This window comes from Hemiscyllium ocellatum, chromosome 24, assembly GCF_020745735.1.
Source record: "Hemiscyllium ocellatum isolate sHemOce1 chromosome 24, sHemOce1.pat.X.cur, whole genome shotgun sequence".
NCBI classification, from domain to species: Eukaryota; Metazoa; Chordata; class Chondrichthyes; order Orectolobiformes; family Hemiscylliidae; genus Hemiscyllium; species Hemiscyllium ocellatum.
Window position 1 is genome coordinate 3,303,914 of NC_083424.1, and position 21,990 is coordinate 3,325,903.

The following is a 21,990-nucleotide window of genomic DNA, read 5'->3' on the forward strand; positions in this document are numbered from 1 at the left end:
AAAATCTTACATTAGTAAAATATAATGACTGTAAAAACTGAAAAAAATACTATAACAAGTCTTTAACAAAGCCTGCAGTCCCAACAACAGCTGCAAGATCTACACTGCCTCCCTCTCTCTACTTTCAGAATCCATCCCCAAACATGGCCTTCCTCATCACTTGCTATACCTGCTGTCTAACTGTGTGTGGTCCATGTAGCAGGACACCTAGATTCCTCTGCACCTCACAGTTCTCCAATCCCTCTCCTTTTCAATAACACACCGCTTTTCCATTCTTAACATCAAAGAGAACCAATTCACTCTTTCCCAGTTATAGTCCAATGGTTCTGATTGTCCACATGTGACTGGGATGAGGAAGGTGATTGAATGATGGCATTGTGAGAGGGTAATAGTAAGGAGCAGGGGTGGGTAGAGGGGCAGTGACCAGCTGGAATTGGCTAAGGGGAGTATGATGGAGAGAGGGATGCGATGGGGAGGGATTACGGGTGGGTGAGGAATGGGGACTGGGCAGGAACTGACACAACAGTGGGTGCTACAAAACACTGCCCTGCCCTCAACCCAAAACCCAACCCCCTGACCATGAGGACCCAACAGCACCCCAAATACCCCTGCCTCAAAAACCCAACACCACCTGCCAGATCCAACATCTCCTCCCTATGCTGACCTCCCCAGTCTAAACCCTCCATCACTTACCTGACCCCTTTCCCACCTTGCACCTTTGTCACCAACAACGTCGCCCCCTAAGCTCCCACTTACCCTTCTGCCCATGCCCATTGAAAGGAGCTATGAAAGGGGCTGCCTGTATTTCTGAACATTTAAGTCACAGGATGGGGCACCTTGTTATTGTGAGAACGGAGGGTGTGGGGGGCCACACGTCGTAGGCCATATATCCTACACAATGAAGGGCCCATCAGATTTTGAAGACCATTCTGCATTTCTGAATGATCTCTGGGCGGAATCTCCTGTTGCAAATGCAGAGCATTTTCCCGAGACTGGGATGACCAACCCAAGTGTGATTGGCATTTCTCAGAAAACTTGGCCTTTCTGATCTCCTGTTCCACCTCATACATGTCGACATTACCCTGGGTAGCACAGAGCCTGTGAATAAACTGACTGGAATCTGCTCTTTGAGACCCGCCCAGGTGCTGACCGTGGGTGTAGATTGCATGGTAGCTCAGTGGTTGGTACAGCCAGGGACTCGGGTTCGATTCCAGCCTCGGGTGACTGTATGTGTGGAGTTTGCACATTCTCCCCGTGTCTGTGTGTTTCCTCCGGGTGCTCCGGTTTCCTCCAAAGACATGCAGATTAGGGTGGATTGGCCATGGAAATGCAGGGTTACAGGGATAGGGTGGGTTTGGGTGGGATGCTCTTCAGAGTATCAGCGTGGACTCAATGGACTGACTGGCCTGCTTCCACACTGTTGGGATTCTATGCTGAGGTTTGACTCTCCTGTTAACTCCATTTGCTGATGTTCTTGTGTTCCTCCTGCAGTTGTTGGCTGTCGATCGAGAGGGGAGCAATCTGGGCCTTTGTGGCCCCAGCACTGTTTGTAGTGGTGGTAAGTGACAGCCCTGAACATTACACACGTTCACTGAACATCAATGTCAAAGCAATCCTGATGGGAATGGCATTTGGGGAGAACCTCAGGGAATGGGCAAACTTTAATAGAATCTCGCTGAAGATCCCACTGTGTGTGTGCCCAAGCTTGACGCTATAGAATGGACACATGACTTTGAACTGTTTTCAGCTTGGTTAAAAAAAATCCTTTCGCGATTATTTCACTCCTAATTTTTTTGTGGAAACACTCAAATAATCTAGCAATTAAAATAATCGCTGAAGGACGCGGAGAGGAGATGAGGATATTTCTTTTTATAAATGTACTGAGTTAAGTTCAGGAATCCATTGCCTGAGACAGCAATAACAACAGACTCGAGAATCGTTCCAAAAAGGGATGGTTTGGAGGTGTCGGTGTTGGACAAATTTAAAAATCATCCAATCTCACAAGGGAGTTAGATAAAGGTTCAAAGGGCAGAATTTACCCAGCTGTAGGGTAAGGGCAGGGGCGAGTGGCACTGATTGGAAAACTCTTCCAAAGATCCAGAACAAGCACTGTGGACCGAGTGGCCTCCCTTTGTGTTGTACCATTCCCTGATTGGTCCAGTCTGCTGGCCCAAGTATGTACACTGTCCATTGAAGTTTGTACAACGCCTTTGTAGTCTTTCCAGCTGCATAAACAATCTCCATTCTGCAAATAATTAATTCCTGATTGCTTTCTGCGAAACCAGCCACCTAAATAAATCCTATCGCCAGAAAGATTGGCCCGTTTTGGATGTGCTGATTTCAGGGCCCTGTCAATACTGCAGTTGGTTCAGCATCAACCACTTGTGTCAAAAGCAGTTTGCAGTGATAAAAATAAATTGTTTTGTAAGTGTCCTCAATGCGGTACTTCAGTCTGAAGGGATCTCATTGGAAAATGGGAGTTTTTGCTGAGTTGTGCTGTTTGAGTTGGATTATTCACTCTCTGTTCATGCCAGATGGTGATGGGGAACTTGACTGGCCTCAGGATCCAGAAAATCATAGGCACATTGGAGCAGAAAATACAGGCCATTCAGCCCCTTGGGTCTGCTGTGCCATTCAGTGAAATCATGGCTGATTTGTAAATCCTCAACTGTACTGTTCCTGCCCTTCCAAAGGGATAATCCGCTGATGCTAAGGCCACTAACCTGATCAGGAGCAATCCAGTGTTGCGCCCAATTATTATTCCACATGGATCACCATGGAGACACTCTCAGTCCAGCTGAAACCAGAGTGAGCCCCTGTGAGGGGCTGGAAGCAAATGGAAAACCCCACACTAACTTTGTGTGGGAACAAAATCTGGGAAATTCCTCTTCCACTCCCTGAGGTGATCCAACCTGATCCAAGAGATTACTCTGGCCCAGACCTTTTCTTCTGTATGAAGTGATCACCTTCTCATTCAGAAATAAGTCCAGCTCTCACTTGGAGGAGTTTTTGTGAATTCTCCATAGAAGCTGGTTCCACAGGTTCATTATTCCCAAGGGAAAGATTCCCTTCCTCATATCAAACTCTGATTAGACCACTTACAATTTCAAATATATTACAGACCTGGAATCACCCTAAGCTATGGGAACACCACCCACTGCAGGTTCCCCTCCAAGCCCCTCACCATCCTGACTTGGAAATATATCACCGTTCCTTCACTATCACTGGGCCAGAATCCTGGAATTCCCTCCCTCAGGGCATTGTGGGTCTACCCACAGCACATGGACTGCAGCGGGTCAAGAAGGCAGCTCACCCCCATCTTCTTAAGGGAGCAACTAGGGACAGGGCAATAAATGCTGGGCCCAGCCAGTGACAACTACATTAAGTGAAAGAATAAAAAATAAAAACTATTTAATTGGAACATGTTGCCCCTAGAATACAGTCTAATCCCTTCATGATTTCATAACCTTAATCAAACCATCGGAAAGTCAACACTTCACTGAAGTGAAAAGTTCTAACATTTTTTCATCTATTTTAATAATTGAGATGCTTCAAAGTGTGAATTAATCTCATGGTCGCTCTTTGCTCCCATTTCAACATGTCCACAGCACCCAGCAGCATCTCAGTAAACAGCTATTCATGCAAGAGTGATGGAACAAACCTTTGTAAACCTCAAGAAATCTAAGGAGCTTCGAGCAAAGTCCTGGGACTTTGTGTCTGTATACATTAAATCATACTGAGATTGTGAATGGTGCTTTTTAAATGTACAGTCTCAGTGGTGCTATATAAGTGCAGTTCTTCTCTTCCTTCTGTCTTTCTTAACCACGTTTCTTCTCCAGATCCACCCTGGTTTCTGTTTGAAGTAGACACTTGGGGATACAAGGATATTCTGAAATCCAGCAACTTCAGAAGGTTTACAGCAGAGAATGTGTTTCTGTTCCAAATGTTGTGCTGCCAGTTTCTAAACAACAAAGCATACAGGAGTTTGAGGACAAGGCAAAAGCTGAAGGTCAAAGGGCATCGAGAGTCTGAGCTTGAAGGATTCCACAGCGTTTGTTTGTAAATGTGCCAGGCGTTCCTCCGAAAGGCAGCGCTCACAGCTCAGACACACACACACACAATCATCAACGAGAACGAGGGAAAGAACAGGCAGGATCAGGACAATAGGAGATATAGAGGATGGAGGGAGATGGAGGGTGTGATGGAGGATAAAGGGGGGGATGGAGGATAAAGGGGGGGATGGGGATAAAGGGGGGGATGGGGATAAAGGGGGGGATGGGGATAAAGGGGGAGATGGAGGATGAAGGGGGGATGGGGATAAAGGGGGTGATGGGGATAAAGGGGGTGATGGGGATAAAGGGGGTGATGGGGATAAAGGGGGAGATGGAGGATAAAGGGGGGATGGGGATAAAGGGGGTGATGGGGATAATGGGGGGATGGGGATAAAGGGGGGATGGGGATAAAGGGGGGATGGGGATAAAGGGGGGGATGGAGGATAAAGGGGGGGATGGAGGATAAAGGGGGTGATGGGGATAAAGGGGGGATGGGGATAAAGGGGGGATGGAGGATGAAGGGGGGATGGAGGATAAAGGGGGTGATGGGGATAAAGGGGGGATGGGGATAAAGGGGGTGATGGGGATAAAGGGGGGATGGGGATAAAGGGGGGGATGGAGGATAAAGGGGGGGATGGGGATAAAGGGGGAGATGGAGGATAAAGGGGGGATGGGGATAAAGGGGGGGATGGGGATAAAGGGGGGGATGGGGATAAAGGGGGGGATGGGGATAAAGGGGGAGATGGAGGATAAAGGGGGAGATGGAGGATGAAGGGGGGATGGGGATAAAGGGGGGATGGGGATAAAGGGGGGATGGGGATAAAGGGGGGGATGGAGGATAAAGGGGGTGATGGAGGATGAAGGGGGGATGGGGATAAAGGGGGGATGGGGATAAAGGGGGGGATGGAGGATAAAGGGGGTGATGGAGGATGAAGGGGGGATGGGGATAAAGGGGGGGATGGGGATAAAGGGGGGGATGGGGATAAAGGGGGAGATGGGGATAAAGGGGGTGATGGGGATAAAGGGGGAGATGGAGGATGAAAGGGATGCAGGAGATGGAAAGCCCCAAACCTAATGAAACAACATGTAACCATGCAAAGATGTGTGAGAGGTTAAATGATTGGTCAGAATATAAAGATCAGCAGAGAATGACTGAAATGTTAAAGATGTTCGAGAGGAAGCCAGCTAGAAATGGAAGAACAAACAGTGAGGGTTTCTGTAGACATTTAAGAAGGGTGAGTGAGTGAGTGTAGGTCCGTTTGATGGTAGGTAATGGGAAATGGCGGATGTGAAGAGCCGTCCTATTGTCCTCTGGGACTCTGCCATGTTTCAGTTCACTTCTGTCTCACTGTGGTGGATTGACTTCCCATAATTAATCAGCTGGAAGGAAGAGAGAGGAACTTGGTGAAATTACCCTCGCCAGGGAAGTGAGCAAACTGATGGAGCTGTGAGTCCCTGGGTCCAGATGGATTTATCTTTAACGGTGGTGGTTAATGAGGTAGTAGATATGGGGATGCTAACTTTCCAAATCTCTCTCAATTCAGGGAAGGTTTCATTGGACTGGAAAACCTCACATCCCAAAACATACGGATGTTCTGCTGTTACACAGGACATTGGCGAGTGCATGTTGTGTATGGTGGATTGTTTAATGAGGACATGTTGGACATTCTGAGTTTATTTCCAATGGAGTTTAGAAGAGATGAAGAATTGTGAAAAATATAAGCTCCTGAATGGTCTTGACGAGGTGAATATGGAAAGGATGTTTCCACCTGCGGGTTAGACCAGAGCCTAGGGGGCACTGAGGTTTTCTAAGGAGCTATTCGGTTTCGGGACAGAGATGAGGAAATGCACTTTCTCTCAGATGGTTGTCATCTTTGGAACTCTGTAGGATCAGAAATTTTTTTTTAGAGGGAGGTGCTTAGATTCTTGCTGTTGAATAGGGCGGTTCTTGGGGAATGTAGCATTTAAAAAAACAAAGATCAGTCATGATCTCATAGAATGCAGAACAGGCTAACAGACTGAATGGTCATATTTCACATATTTGCTGGTACTCTATAGAACAGTATTTATTCTTGCTGAAGTGTCGTTTTGTCAGTATTCAGTAATAATGTTGTTGAAAGGGCAATGTCAGGGACAAGGTTACTGTATGATTCTCTGATGTAAATTGCCAAATGTTTATCTTTGAAACAGAAAATCATTTCAGACAATGACCAAGGGAAACACATCAGAGAGAGATAACGTGCCGAGTGTGGCAATGTTTATCAAACAAGGGCCTTTATTTTAATAAATTCTGCTATTACAGATAACAGCTACTCAGGTAATGATGTGAAGCCTGTGAGTGGGGCAGAGGGCTGTGATGGGGGGGGGGGAGAGAGTGGGTTTGGACTGAGCCCCTCTTGGAACCTACCTTACGATCTTCCCTGAAACTCCAACTGCAGCCCACTCCCACCAGCTGTGAGGTCATTCATCTGAAACCAGTCAGAACTGGTGTCTCTGGTTTTGGCCTAAATATAAAGTCACCTCAGGGAGAAGTGGGTACTGCAGATGCTGGAGATTAAAATGGTGCTGGAAAAACACATCAGGTCAGGCAGCATCCGAGGAGCAGGAGAATTGATGTTTCAGGCTGAAGCCCTTCATCAGGAATGAGGCTAGGAGCTTTGTGGGGGGGGGGGGGTGGAGAGATAAATGAGAGGGGGGGTGCTGGGGAAAGGTAGCTGAGAGTGCAATAGCTGGACGGAGGTGGGTGAAAGTGCCTCCTCATTGAGCGCTTCAGGGAACATCTCTGAGACACCCGCACCAACAAACCCCACCCCTCCCGTGACCAAACATGTCAACTCCCCCTCCCACTCTGCCGAGGACATGGAGGTCCTGGGCTGCCTCCACTGCTGTTCCCTCACCACCCGATGCCTGGAGGAAAACCACCTCATCCTGTACCTCAGGACCCTTCACCCCAGGGCATCAATCTGGACTTCACCAGTTTCCTCATTTCTCCTCACCCCACCTTACCCTAGTTCCAACCTTCCAGCTCAGCACCATCCCATGACCTGTCCCATCTGCCAATCTTCCTTCCCGCCTATCCGCTCCATCCTCCTCCCCGACTTATCACCTTTACCCCCATCTCCATCCACCTATCACACTCTCAGCTACCTTCCCCCTAGCCCCAACCCCCTCCCATTTATCTCTCCACCCTCAAGGCCTCCACCCTCATTCCTGATGAAGGGGTCCAGCCCGAAACATTGATTTTCCTGCTCCTCGGATGCTGCCTGACCTGCTGTGCTTTCCCAGCACCACTCTAATAAAATCACCTCAGTCCTACCAGACCACAGGAGTAACTGGAGGCAATTTAACCTGAGGGTCACTGTGCATCAGTTAATGGGTGAGATTGAGAAGGAGAGTCATAGAGTCATAGAGATGTTCAGACTGTTCGCTCCAACCCGTCCATGACGACCAGATATCCCAACCCAATCTAGTCCCACCTGCCAGCACCCGGCCCATATCCCTCCAAACCCTTCCTATTCATATACCCATCCAGATGCCTCTTAAATGTTGTGATTGTACCAGCTTCCACCACTTCCTCTGGCAGCTCATTCCACACACGTACCACCCTCTGTTTGAAAAAGTTGCCCCTTAGGTCTCCTTTGTATCTTTTCTCCCTCACCCTAAACCTATGCCCTCTAGCTCTGGACTCCCCCACTCCAGGGAAAAGACTTTGTCTATTTTCCCTATCCATGCCCCTCATGATTTTATAAATCTCTATAAAGTCACCCCTCAGCCTCCGACGCTCCAGGGAAAACAGCCCCAGCCTGTTCAACCTCTCCCTATAGCTCAAATCCTCCAACCCTGGCAACATCCTTGTAAATCTTTTCTGAACCTTTCAAGTTTCACAACGTCTTTCCGATAGGAAGGAGACCAGAATTGCACACAATATTCCAAAAGTGGCCTAACCAATGTCCTGTACAGCTGCAACATGACCTCCCAACTCCTGTACTCAATACTCTGACCAATAAAGGAAAGCATACCAAACGCCTTCTTCACTCTCCTATCTACCTGCGACTCCTCTTTCAAGGAGCTATGAACCTGCACTCCAAGGTCTCTTTGTTCAGCAGTACTCCCTCGGACCTTGCCATTAAATGTTGAAGTCCAGCTAAGATTTGCTTTCCAAAATACAGCATCTCACATTTATCTAAATTAAACTCCATCTGCCACTTCTCAGCCCATTGGCCCATCTGGTCCAGATCCTGTTGTAATCTGAGGTAACCCTCTTCGCTGTCCACTACACCTCCAATTTTGGTGTCATCTGCAAACTTACTAACTGTACCTCTTATGCTCACACCCAAATCATTTATGTAAATGACAAAAAGTAGATGACCCAGCATCGATCCTTGTAACATTCCATTGGTCACAGGTCTCCATTCTGAAAAACAACCCTCCAACACCACCCTCTGTCTTCTACCTTTGAGCCAGTTCTGTATCCAAATGGCTAATTCTCCCTGTATTCTATGAGATCTAACCTTGCTAATCAGTCTCCCATGGGGAACCTTGTCAAACGCCTTGCTGAAGTCCATCTACCACTCTGCCTTCATCAATCCTCTTTGTTACTTCTTCAAAAAACTCAATCAAGTTTAATTTCCCACAGATAGAGCCATGGTGACTATCCCTAATCAGTCCTTGCCTTTCCAAATACATGTACATCCAGTCCCTCAGAATTCCCTCCAACAACATGCCCACCATTGACGTCAGGCTCACCTGTCTATATTTCCCTGGCTTGCCCTTACCGCCCTTCTTAAACAGTGGCACCACGTTAACCAGCCTCCAGTCTTCCGCCACCTCACCAATGACTATCGATGATACACATATTTCAGCAAGAGGCCCAGCAATCACTTCCTCAGCTTCCCACGGAGTTCTAGGATACACCTGATCAGGTCCTGGGGATTTATCCACCTTTATGCGTTTCAAGACATCCAGCACTTCCTCCTCTGTAATATGGACATTTTTCAAGATGTCACCATCTATTTCCCTACAGTCTACATCTTCCATATCCTTGTCCACAGTAAATTCTGATGCAAAATCAGTTTAGTATCTCCCCCATTTTCTGCAGTTCCACACAAAAGCCACCTTGCCCTATTTTCTCCCTAGCTACCCTTTTGTCCTTAATGTATTTGTAAATAACCACTTTGGATTCTCCTTAACTCTATTTGCCAAAGCTATCCCATTTATGGTAACCACAGCTGGTGATGGGCATTGAACCCATGCTGTTGGTACTACTCTGCATTGCTCAACAGCCTTTCAGCCAACTGAGCTAATCAACCCCCTGAGTTTTGAGATGCCGCCCACAGTCCACATGAAGTTGGGGTAGTTTGTTGCCACAAAATGTGTCTTACAAAGAAGAGATTTTTAACTTAAACAAGATGCCACCCATTGGATGGTAATAATTAGATACAAGTTGTGTAGGTGTATGATAGATGTTGTTCGTGGATGATGAGGTAACAGGTGCACTTAGCTGTGTACTCCGTTAGGTCCCAAGGTGTCCCACCGTATTCCCACCCAGGCCTGTGTGACATCATCGGGCTGGGTGGAACTCAGTGTAGTCTGCATCATTGACCTTGGTGGAGGAGTCCAGGCCAAAGGGACAGAACAGTAGTCAACTTAAATAGTGACTAATCAACCGTCACGTGTTCAGGGACACATACAGAGTGTCCTTCTTGAGTGTGCTAACTTCACCCACACTGTAGTATTTATACCCAGTGAGGTGTAGTTCTATGACATCACAGCAAGGCTGCTCCATATACGCGACTGAACCTTGTCTGATGTCTAATGATCTCCGGTTGCTCAAACCAGTTGTGAAATGAAGATGAGACCTTCCATCTTTGTTTGTCTCTCGGTCTAAAGCTTGACCATTGCTGTTTAGCAAAGTTAAAAATCTCACAACACCAGGTTATAGTCCAACAGGTTTATTTGGAAGCACTAGCTTTCCAAGTGCTGCTCCGTCATCAGGTGGTTGTGGAGATTATAAGCCACAGAATTTGTAGTAAAAGTTTACAGTGTGATGTAATTGAAATTATATATTGAAAAAGACCTGGATTGTTTGTTAAGTCTCTCATCTTTTAGAATGACCATGTTGGTTTCAGTTCTTTCATGTATAAATCACAAAACGTTTTTAAAAGTTACATTCTCAAGTGAACTTTAATAGTTGGTGTCATGTTGGTCCAGATAATGTATTGAAGGTGTGAGGTGCCCCGTGTGAGGCTGTCTGTGCCCCAATGGTCAGACTGATTCTAATCTAAAAAACGGATTTACAGAATCTTACATGGATTCATGCAGTTTTTGAACAAAATAAAATGTAATTCTGCAAAAACAAATTCAATCCACAAACTTGTGTGTGTGTGTTTGTGTGTGTGTTGTGGGGTGCGGGCAGGTTTATGAGTGTCTGTGAGAGAATGTGTGTATGTGAGTGTAAAAGGGTATAAGTCTGTGAGATGATGTGTATGGGAGTGTATGTGTAAGCATATGAGAGAGGGTCTGCATGAGTGTGTGTGTCTATAGGAGAGCATGCGTGTAGGAGTGTGTGTGTATCTTTGTGTGTCTGTATCTGTGTGTGCGTGTGCGCATGTCTGTGTATGTGTGTGTATAGTGCAGTGGGGTCACCTGTAGTGTGACATGATCCCAAGGTCCCAGGCTGAGGCCATTCCCACGGGTACGGAACTTGGCTCTCAGCCTCTGCTCAGTCACTCTGCGTTGTTGCTTGTCCTGAAGTCTGCCTTGGAGGATGGTCACCCGAAGGTCTGAGGTCGAATGTCCTGGACCGCTGAAGTGTTCTCCAATTCCTACACACAGACACACACAGACACACACACACACAGACACACTTTCACACACCACCCTCTTTCAGACGTATACCCCTTTACAGTCACACTATCACACGTACACACACTCATAACCACCCCCCCCACACACACACACACCCATATCAGTTTGTGGAGTGCATTTTACTTTGTTCGAAAACTGCATGAATCCATGTAAGATTCTGTAAAACCGTTTTTTAATTAGAATCAGTCTGACCATTGGGGCACAGACAGCCTCACACAGGGCAGCCCACACCTTCAGTACATTATCTGGGCCAACATGACACTAACTATTAAGGTTCACTTGAGAAAGGAACTTTTCAAAATAAGTTTTGTGATCTGCATATGAAAGAACTGAAACCAACATGGTTGTTCTAAAAGATGAGAGACTTAACAAACAATCCAGATCTTTTTCAATATATAATTTCAGTTACAATGCACTGTAAATCTTTGCTATAAATCCTGCATCTTACAATTTTATTCTCCACAATAACCTGATAGGGAGCAGCGCTCCGAAAGCTAGTGCTTCCAATTAAACCTGTTGGACTATAACCTGGTGTTGTGTGATTTTTAACTTTGTCCACCCCAGTCCAACACTGGCACCTCCACATTATGCTTAACAAAATGCATCTTCCTGTATTGACACAGCCTCCTTTTAACACCACCCACTGCTCTGATGAAAAGCATGTGTTTATGTAACAGGGTTTTAATGACTGTTGAAGTTCAATATTTATACATGCCTGCCCTTACAGCACAACACATTAAACTCACCCTTCCCTGATATTATTACTTGTCTAGGGAAAAATGACAGGCTTTACATGAAAATGATTTAAAGCAAACCTGTCTTAAGTTTATCACTGTCTCTGCTGGAAATAAAATTGATGTAAACACATCTTACAACCCAGACTGGTCTAGTGGGGACCTGGCATTGGCCTCTTGCTGTTTCTCAGTGGGATACTGATGATACAGATGGTTCCACGATCTGCCAACTTTGCAGCCCTCTGCCAGGACCCCTTGCTCATTGAGCTGTCTCCCTGAACAGAGAGCTGCATCCATGATCAGGAGTACTGCTATCCTCCCAACAATGTCAGGGCTGAGAGCCTAACACTGCACAAAGACATGAGGAAAAGAGAGGGCAGGGTCACCGTCAAGCAGAAAATGAGCAAATCGAAGAGGGGCGTGCGAAAATATTGACAAGTGAAATGAAAGAAGTCTCAAAGATGTTTTCTTAGTGCAGTGCAGCAATAGAGTGTGTTAGGGATGGAGAAGGGAACCTTTATGGGGAAGCATGAGACATGAGAATGGGCCTTATTTTCCTCTTCACCCAAAGAACATGGGCGTCGCTGGCTGGAGGGAGACACACAATGCTCTGAGGGAGGGAATTCCAGGATTTTGACCCAGTGACAGTGATGGAACGGTGATATATTTCCAAATCAGGATAGTGAATGGCTCAGAGGGGAACTTGCAGGGGGTGGTGTTCCCATGTATCTGGAAATATATGCTCACATTATAGTGATGGCCAGGATGTAGAAAGTACCAGACTGGCTGGAAAGACTTCCCTTAGAGTCTGCAGATCTATGGCACAGGATAAGATCATTCAGCCCTTCGTTGCTATGACAGGAGATCCAGTCTGTACCTGATCTGCAGCTGTCAGTCTGTAGCTCTGTAACGTATGGCACATGAGTGAAGGATGTTTGAAGTGGAATGTGGAAATATCTCATCGAAACAAACTTCCAGCCATAAAGGTTTCCTGAGTTTGTGAATCCCAGGATCTGCTGTATTAGTCTTTTCAGAAGACTTTCTTAAAATCACATTGACCATGTTACTCTCCTAGCTACTTCCTCAAAACACACAGACCAGGCATTCCCTTAACAAATCTGTGCTGAATTATCAAAATTATGACGTGTCCTAGTCCTCATAAGTTTTTCCATTGATCTGGCCACCGTGAAGGTTAGGCTGACCACCCAGTAAGTACTCAGTGGGCACTTTCTATCTTGTTAAATCAGGCTGCCATGTTTCTTTATTTGTCAGTTCCTTGTAGACAGAGGAGAGAATGATGGCCACCATTTCTCATCATTTCCTCCTTTATCTAGATATGTCTCATCCAGGCCTAGTCAGCAATTTTCATTGCTACAAATCCCTTAGCGTTCCCTCTTTCACTGAGTTTATCACATGCAAAATTTCACATCCCTTCTCCTTAACTTCTGTGAAAACAGACACAAAGTATTTCATTGAGACAGCCCTTAACATCAAGGCTGCGTTTGACCGAGCGTGGCATCAAGGATCCTGAACAAAACTGGAATCAATGGGTATCAGGGACAAACTCTCCGCTGGTGGGAGTCATACCTGGCACATAGGAAGATGGTGGTGGTTGTTGGAGGTCAGCTCCAGGACATCTCTGCAGGAGCTCCTCAGGGGAGTGTCCCAGGCCCAACCATCTTCAGCTGCTTCATCAATGACCTTCCCTGCATCAGACGGTCAGACATGGGGATGTTCACTGATGATTGCACAATGTTCAGCACCATTCACCACTCCTCAGATACTGAAGCTGTCCATGTTCAAATGCAACAAGATCTGGACAATATCCAGGGCCTTGGGCTGACAATTGGCCAGTAATATTCGTGCCACACAATTACCAGCCAATGACCATCTCCACTGAGGCACAACCTAACCGCCATCCCTTGACGTTCAATATTTTACTGAATCCCCCACCTTCAACTTCCTGGAGGTACATCTCCAACAAGAAAGAATCTAACCGTTATTTTGTTGATGTTCAATGGGGTTACCGTCATCGAATCCCCCCTACTATTAACTTCCTGGGAGTTACTATTCACCACAAACTGAACTGGACACAACATATATACACCCATGGCTATAGGTCATTTTGGGGTCAGTCAGTGTCCATGAGGATGGAGTTCTGCTCCGCTGAATAGGAGGAGGCCTCTCAGTCCAGTGAGTCTGCTCCACCATTGGCTGGTTAAGCACTTCACTGCCTCCTCCCCCCCACCCCCAACACACACACACACACACACACACACACACCTCATCCCCATCATCCTGAACGGTCACTGGCAATCAGAAATCCATCAGTTTCTACCTTAGACAGAATCAAAGACTGCGTAAGCTACCACAGCCCTCTGAGGGAGAGAATTCTGGAGGTTCACAATCCTTTGAATAAAGGAATTTTCCTCACCTCTGACCTAAATGCTGCATCTCTTACTTTGAATGGTGCCTTGTGATTCTAGGCTTCCCGACCAGGGATGGACCATCTGACTTGCATCGGCCCTGTTTGTCCTTTCAGTATTTTGTTTGTCCCAGTTCATCTCCTCAGTGGTAGATAATATGAACAGTAGCCTGTAATTAATTCAGCAGTTCACACTTGGCTTTTCTTTATGTACTTTCCAGCTCACATTAACTCATTTTCTGACTTGTGTGCATTAAAGCAGACAGTAGAAGGAGAACACCAGAGAATAAACAAGTTTTAAGAACTGGTTGGGTGAATACCAACTTCTGCAATTGATGCAAAGCAAAATAAAGAGAGTAAAGATTAGCTGTGGTGTTCAGACCTATCGATCCGGAGTTTCTGATGAATTTTCAGATATCTTCTTGTTAACAGAAGCAGTGATGAGATTCAGAATAAAGCAAACTGTAGCCCAGGAATATTGATCCCCCTGCGCTCGGTCTCTGCTTTGTGGCACAGAGCTAGGAAGATGTTGTCAGGTGATTTTCAGGAGTTTATGAAGCTGACAGTGTTTAAATATCCATTTGAATGTGTGGTTCAAGTTGACAGATGAGGTGCAACCATGTGCTCAGATGTCTGAAAATGGCAGAATTTGAGTTTCTGTAGCACCTGTCACATCCTCAGGGTGTTCCAGGTGTGTCACAGCCCACCCATTACTGTTGAATGGTAGACTCCATTAATTTGGAGTTAGCAGCAGCAGTTAGTTTACACACAGCAAGATCCCATAGCCAGGAGAAGAATAAATGGCCAGACAGGCTGGTGTTCTAAAATAAAAACAGAAATTGCTGCAGAAACTCAGTAGGTGTGGCATCATCTGTGGAGAGAAAGCAGAGTTAAAGTTTCAGGTCCAGTAACCCTTCTTCGCAACTGATAGTGGCTTAGAAAAGGAGATATTTATGCTGTGATTTGAACAGCCCACCCTGTTCCCTGGCCAACCCCTCTGCCTCAGGCTTGTGGCAGTGTTCCAGTGAAGCCCAGCACAAACTGGAAGAAAAGCACCTCATTTTTCGCTTGGGGACCCTGCAGCCTTCTGGACACAATATCAAGTTCAATGATTTTAGGGCCTGATCACCTCCTTCCATGTCTGTTACCCACCCCCATATGCCAGGCCCTGTCATCACACGGTCTGCTCTCAGCACAGCCAACCCATCCTCTCCTCCTCATGGTCCCCATCAACAGCTTGTCTTTCTCTGTGGCTCACTATCAAACCATCCCATTGTCTGCCTAACTTTCCTTCTGTCTTTCAGGGCTCTGTCTCTGCCTATCCTCTCACTTTGTCCCTCATCACATCCTCCACCCCCTGCTATCAGTAGAAAGACCACCTAGCTACTGTCCGTTCTGAGAAAGGGTCACTTGACCCAAAACATTAACTCTGATTTCTCTCCATAGATGCTGCCAGATCTGCTGAGTTTCTCCGGCAATTTCTGTCTGTCTTTGTTTCTGATTTCTAGCATCCGGTTTATTTAGAGCTGTTTTGCTAATGCTGATGGAAGGATAAATATTAGTCCTGGTGCACTGTGGAGAACGTTGACCCAGTGACAGGGAGATCTGTTACATCCACCCGAGGTTGCAGACTTGGCTGAACGTCCTGTAGACTGTGAGTGGAGAATAGGTGTCTGATAATACTGCACTGGGAGAATCACAGGGTGGGGGAAGGGGTGGGGGTGGGAATGGGGGCCATCCCCCGCTCTGGGGGCAATACCAAGACTCCAACCAGCATTGCTGAACTAGATTGTCTGCTCATTTATCACATTGTATTTGTGGGAGCTGGCTGTATTATATTTTCCAAATTGCAAAGCTAACTAACCTCAAAAAATATTTCATTTACAGTGAAACAATTTCCAAACTCCAAATAGTTATAGTAATGTCAGCGATTTTTTTGATGTTACAAACTTGAGGATTAGTGTGTCCTCCACTCCTGATACTCATGCGTTGCAGAAACTCACCAGAGATCCTCAGACAGCACCTTTCAAACCCACGACCACTTCCATCTAGAAGGACAAGGGCAGCAGATACATGGGAACACCAGCCCCTGCAAGTTCCCCTCTGGGCCACTCCCCATTCTGACTTGGAAATATATCGCTGTTACCTCCCTGTCACTGGGTCAAAATCCTGGAACTCCCTTCCTAAGGGGCATTGTGGGTCAACGAGAACTCCTGGTCTGTGAGAGCTGGCTACACCCATCCAGGCTGCTTCAATTGTTCCAACTTTTAAAAACAATCCCAAAGCCACATTATCACACACAGCTTGGGTATCTCTTGTTCAGTCTTTTTCTTAAAAGAGACCAGGACAAAATGCACTTCTTACAGCCATAGCATCGTTACAACATTCACAACATTCACTATTAGAGTCATTGTCATACCCTTCAGTCCAACTCAACCCTCCTGAAGAAGGGCTTATGCCCGAAATGTCGATTCTCCTGCTCCTTGGATGCTGCCTGACCTGCTGCGCTTTTCCAGCAACACATTTTCAGCTCTGATCTCCAGCATCTGCAGTTCTCACTTTCTCCATGTAAAAAATGAGGTCTGCAGATGCTGGAGATCACAGCTGAAAATGTGTTGCTGGTCAAAGCACAGCAGGCCAGGCAGCATCTCAGGAATAGAGAACTCGACGTTTCGAGCATAAGCCCTTCATCAGGAATGAGAGAGAGTAGCCAAGCAGGCTAAGATAAAAGGTAGGGAGGAGGGACTTGGGGGAGGGGCGATGGAGGTGGGATAGGTGGAAGGAGGTCAAGGTGAGGGTGATAGGCCGGAGTGGGGTGGGGGCGGAGAGGTCAGGAAGAGGATTGCAGGTTAGGAGGGCGGTGCTGAGTTGAGGGAACCGACTGAGACAAGGTGGGGGGAGGGGAAATGAGGAAACTGGAGAAATCTGAATTCATACCTTGTGGTTGGAGGGTTCCCAGGCAGAAGATGAGGCGCTCCTCCTCCAGCCGTCGTGTTGTTATGTTCTGCCGGTGGAGGAGTCCAAGGACCTGCATGTCCTCGGTGGAGTGGGAGGGAGAGTTAAAGTGTTGAGCCACGGGGTGATTGGGTTGGTTGGTTCGGGCGGCCCGGAGGTGTTCTCTGAAGCATTCCGCAAGTAAGCGGCCTGTCTCCCCAATATAGAGGAGGCCACATCGGGTGCAGCGGATGCAATAGATGATGTGTGTGGAGGTACAGGTGAACTTGTGGCGGATATGGAAGGATCCCTTGGGGCCTTGGAGGGAAGTGAGTGTGGAGGTGTGGGCGCAAGTTTTACATTTCCTGCGGTTGCAGGGGAAGGTGCCGGGGGTGGAGGTTAGGTTGGTGGGGGGTGTGGATCTGACGAGGGAGTCACGAAGGGAGTGGTCCTTGCGGAACGCTGATAGGGGAGGGGAGGGAAATATATCCCTGGTGGTGGGGTCCGTTTGGAGGTGGCGGAAATGGCGGCGGATGATACGTTGTATGCGGAGGTTGGTGGTGTGGTAGGTGAGAGCCAGTGGGGTTCTGTCTTGGTGGCGGTTGGAGGAGCGGGGCTCAAGGGCGGAGGAGCGGGAAGTGGAGGAGATGCGGTGGAGGGCATCGTCGATCACGTCTGGAGGGAACCTGCGGTCCTTGAAGAAGGAGGCCATCTGGGCTGTGCGGTATTGGAACTGGTCCTCCTGGGAGCAGATGCGGCGGAGACGAAGGAATTGGGAATATGGGATGCCGTTTTTACAGGGGGCAGGGTGGGAGGAGGTGTAGTCCAGGTAGCTGTGGGAGTCAGTCGGTTTATAATAGATGTCTGTGTTGAGTCGGTCGCCCGAGATAGAGATGGAAAGGTCTAGGAAGGGGAGGGAGGAGTCTGAGACAGTCCAGGTGAATTTCAGGTCGGGATGGAAGGTGTTAGTAAAGTTGATGAACTGTTCAACCTCCTCGTGGGAGCACGAGGCAGCGCCGATACAGTCATCGATGTAGCAGAGGAAAAGGTGGGGGTTGGTGCCAGTGTAGTTGCGGAAGATGGACTGTTCCACATATCCTACGAAGAGGCAGGCATAGCTGGGGCCCATGCGGGTGCCCATGGCAACTCCTTTAGTTTGGAGGAAGTGGGAGGATTGAAAAGAGAAGTTATTCAGGGTGAGGACCAGTTCAGTCAGTCGAAGGACGGTGTCAGTGGAAGGGTACTGGTTGGTGCGGCGGGAAAGGAAGAAGCGGAGGGCTTTGAGTCCTTCGTGATGGGGATGGAGGTGTACAGGGACTGGATGTCCATAGTGAAAATAAGGCGTTGGGGACCGGGGAAGCGAAAATCCTGGAGGAGGTGGAGGGCGTGAGTTTCTCCATGCTGATCAGATCTCCTAAATTAGTCCCATTTGCCAGCACCCGGCCCACATCCCACTGAACCCTTTCTATTCATATCCCCATCCAGATCCCTTTTAATGTTGTATTTGAACCAGCCTCCATCACTTCCTCTGACAGCACATTCCATTCACGCACCAATATTATAATTTACCATGTCAACATTTCCTGGTCAGTTTTGGCTGTCAAATGTCATGGTGTAGTAGCAATCTCTGGCCAGGAGATGGTTCCACAGACTGAGTTTCTGAAGTTACTGCCATCTTGTCAAAGTTCTCCTTTGACTGGTCAGAAGATAAATCATTACCCATTTCCCTCTCGTATTCATTAAAGTAGTTTTCAACAAACAAATGGTCAAAGTGACAGAATTTAATTGCTGAACAGCAAATACAACTATTGCCTTTTTAATACATAGCATTTTCTACCCCCACACTGGGCAGGAGGTTCATGTTGCTGATATCATTCATATGTGCCCCTTCCTGCTCACTCCCCCTCACTGTCCCACTTGCCCACCCTCCTGCTCCTCATTCCTCTTGTCCCTCACCACTCCCACACCCTATTGCCTCTCATTCCTCCTTCCTCCCTCACCTTCCTGCCCCAGTCACTGTTTGACTTGGAGAGTGGGTCACAAGTGAGGTGTGGGTGAGGCAGAGAGTGCTCCTTTTGGGATCGACTCCAGTGTCTTAAAAGATTTTCACCGGTTATACATCTGGGAGATTTAATGATGAAATCACGGAGAAGAATCTTTGGAAGTCCCACTGCAGTGGGGTATGACCTGGGAGAGGAGGTTCCCTCTCAAACTTGGGGCAGATGGTCCACTGACCGAGACGGTATTTGCACAGAGCTCCATGCAGCCTCACTGTTGGGGAAGGTTCTGTGACAGCGTGTGTGCTGAATGTATCCTTACAGTTCCATTGCTGGCAAATGCAGCATTTACGATCATCCCCGCAGGAATTTCTCACAGGGAGCAGAGTAGGTCATGCTTGTCTTTCCAAGGCCAGTGATAATTTCTGATTGGTTAGTTGCAGGTTCTCAATTCCTCACCCTGACCCAGAGCAAGGTCAGCAGAAACAGCAGCAAGGAGTTGGCTTTATCCCAGTCCACCCTTTGACTTCTCACATCTACAAGTTCCACTCTAAGCCATTCCCCATCCTGACTTGGAAAAATCTCATCTTCCTTCAGTGTCGCTGGCTCACTATCCTGGAATTCCTTCCCTAAGGGCATTATGGGTCTACCCTCAGCACACGGACTGCTGCGGATCAAGAAGGCAGCTCACCCCCACCTTCTCAAGGGGCAACTAGGGATGGGCAATAAATGCTAGGCCCAGCCAAAGGCACCCACATCCCAAGAGTTAATTTTTAAAACAACACCTGTTTGTGGGACAGACAGTTGGAAAGATTCTGAATTTAATCTTTATATTCAGCACAATCTGTAACATGGTCGTGTCTGTCCAGTTGGCAGTGTTGGCTGTGGGGACTGTGTCTTGAGTGTGTAACTTTGCAGTAACATCTATTTGTGTGCGGTTATAGAGTCTGACCACTGCTTCACCCTCCTCCATGAATGTACCAGATTCTCAAATGTTTCCCACTCGAGATGTGAGCATGTGAATGTTTAAAGTTCATGACTTTTTTTTGTTACATTCTGATTTACTTTATTCATTCATGGGATGAGGGTGTCACTGGCTGGGCCAGCATTTATTGTCCATCCCATTGTTGTGAGTCTGGAGTCACATGTAGGCTAGAGTCTGGAGTCACGTGTAGGCTAGAGTAGGCTAGAGTCACATGTAGGCTAGAGTCTGGAGTCACATGTAGGCTAGAGTAGGCTAGAGTCACATGTAGGCTAGAGTCTGGAGTCACATGTAGGCTAGAGTAGGCTAGAGTCACATGTAGGCTAGAGTCTGGAGTCACATGTAGGCTAGAGTCTGGAGTCACATGTAGGCTAGAGTAGGCTAGAGTCACATGTAGGCTAGAGTCTGGAGTCACATGTAGGCTAGAGTAGGCTAGAGTCACATGTAGGCTAGAGTCTGGAGTCACATGTAGGCTAGAGTCTGGAGTCACATGTAGGCTAGAGTAGGCTAGAGTCACATGTAGGCTAGAGTCTGGAGTCACATGTAGGCTAGACTAGGTAAGGATGGCAGTCTCCTTCCCCAAAGGATGTAAGTGAACCAGGTGGGGATTTCTGCGATTGGCAGTGGTCATTTTGATATTCTGAATTCCAAATGTTTATTGAATTCAAATTCCACGGTCTGCTGTGCCAGGATGCGAACCCAGGTCCCCAGAACGTTATCTGGGTCACTGGATTAGCAGTGCAGTGGTAATACCACTGGGCCATCATCTGGATTATATTACAGAAAGCTGCCTGGAATGTCCACCCCTCCCCACATCTGTATTGCAGAGGGGGCTGCAAGTCCAGTTAGAGCATGCTGCAGGTGAGAAAGAGCTCACACTGTGTGTTAAATTGTTGCGGGTAAAAAATGAGGTCTGCAGATGCTGGAGATCACAGTTGAAAATGCGTTGCTGGTTAAAGCACAGCAGGTCAGGCAGCATCCAAGGAATAGGAAATTCGACGTTTCGGGCATAAGTCCTTCATCAGGATGGGCTACATTCCTGATGAAGGGCTTATGCCCGAAACGTCGAATTTCCTATTCCTTGGATGCTGCCTGACCTGCTGTGCTTTAACCAGCAACGCATTTTCAACTGTTAAATTGTTGTGCCTGTGTTGTGTTGTTCCAGGATGTAATGGATCAAAGTGTGTGGACAGATTTCACAGTTGTTTCACACACTCCGCCATCCAAACCTTCTCGGATTTCATTTTAACATAACCACTTGAACACACAAAGGAAACTGTGAATATATACACTCCCTGCCTTGAGAGATTAAAGTACAAATTCATACTGTGCAGTACCATATTGTACAGTAATACCCCGAACAGTGAAACACTGCACAGTAACATATTGTACAGTAATACCCTGAAGAGTGACACACCATACAGTAACATATTGTACAGTAATACCCTGAACAGTAACACACCTTACAGTAACATATTGCACAGTAATACCTCGAATAGTAACACACTGTACAGTAACATATTGTACAGTAATACACTAAACATTTACACACTGTACAGTAACATATTGTACAGTAATACCCTGAACAGTGACAAACCGTGCAGTAGCATGTTGTACAGTAATACACTGAACAGTAACACACTGCACAGTAACATATTGTACAGTAATACCCTGAACTGTGACACACCATACAGTAACATATTGTACAGTTCTACCCTGACCAGTAACACACCGTACATTAACATATTGTACAGTAATACCCTGAACAGTGACACACCGTGCAGTAGCATGTTGTACAGTAATACACTGAACAGTAACACACTGTATAGTAACATATTGTACAGTAATACACTGAACAGTGACACATCATACAGTAACATATTGTACAGTAATACCCTGACCAGTAACACACCATACATTAACATATTGTACAGCAATACCTGAACAGTAATACACCGTGCAGTAACATATTGTACAGTAATACCCTGAACATTAACAC

The 21,990-nt window shown here is 46.9% G+C and overlaps 1 protein-coding gene across 2 annotated transcripts in view; it reads left to right on the plus strand.

Annotated features, from left to right (window-relative positions):
- Positions 1-21,990, plus strand: part of adgrd1 (adhesion G protein-coupled receptor D1) — a 299,554-nt gene that overhangs the window by 201,278 nt on the left and 76,286 nt on the right. For both annotated transcript variants that reach the window (XM_060843366.1, XM_060843367.1), the window contains one exon: positions 1,492-1,558. In XM_060843366.1, coding sequence (XP_060699349.1) covers positions 1,492-1,558 — 67 coding nt within the window. The remainder of the gene's footprint in view (positions 1-1,491; positions 1,559-21,990) is intronic.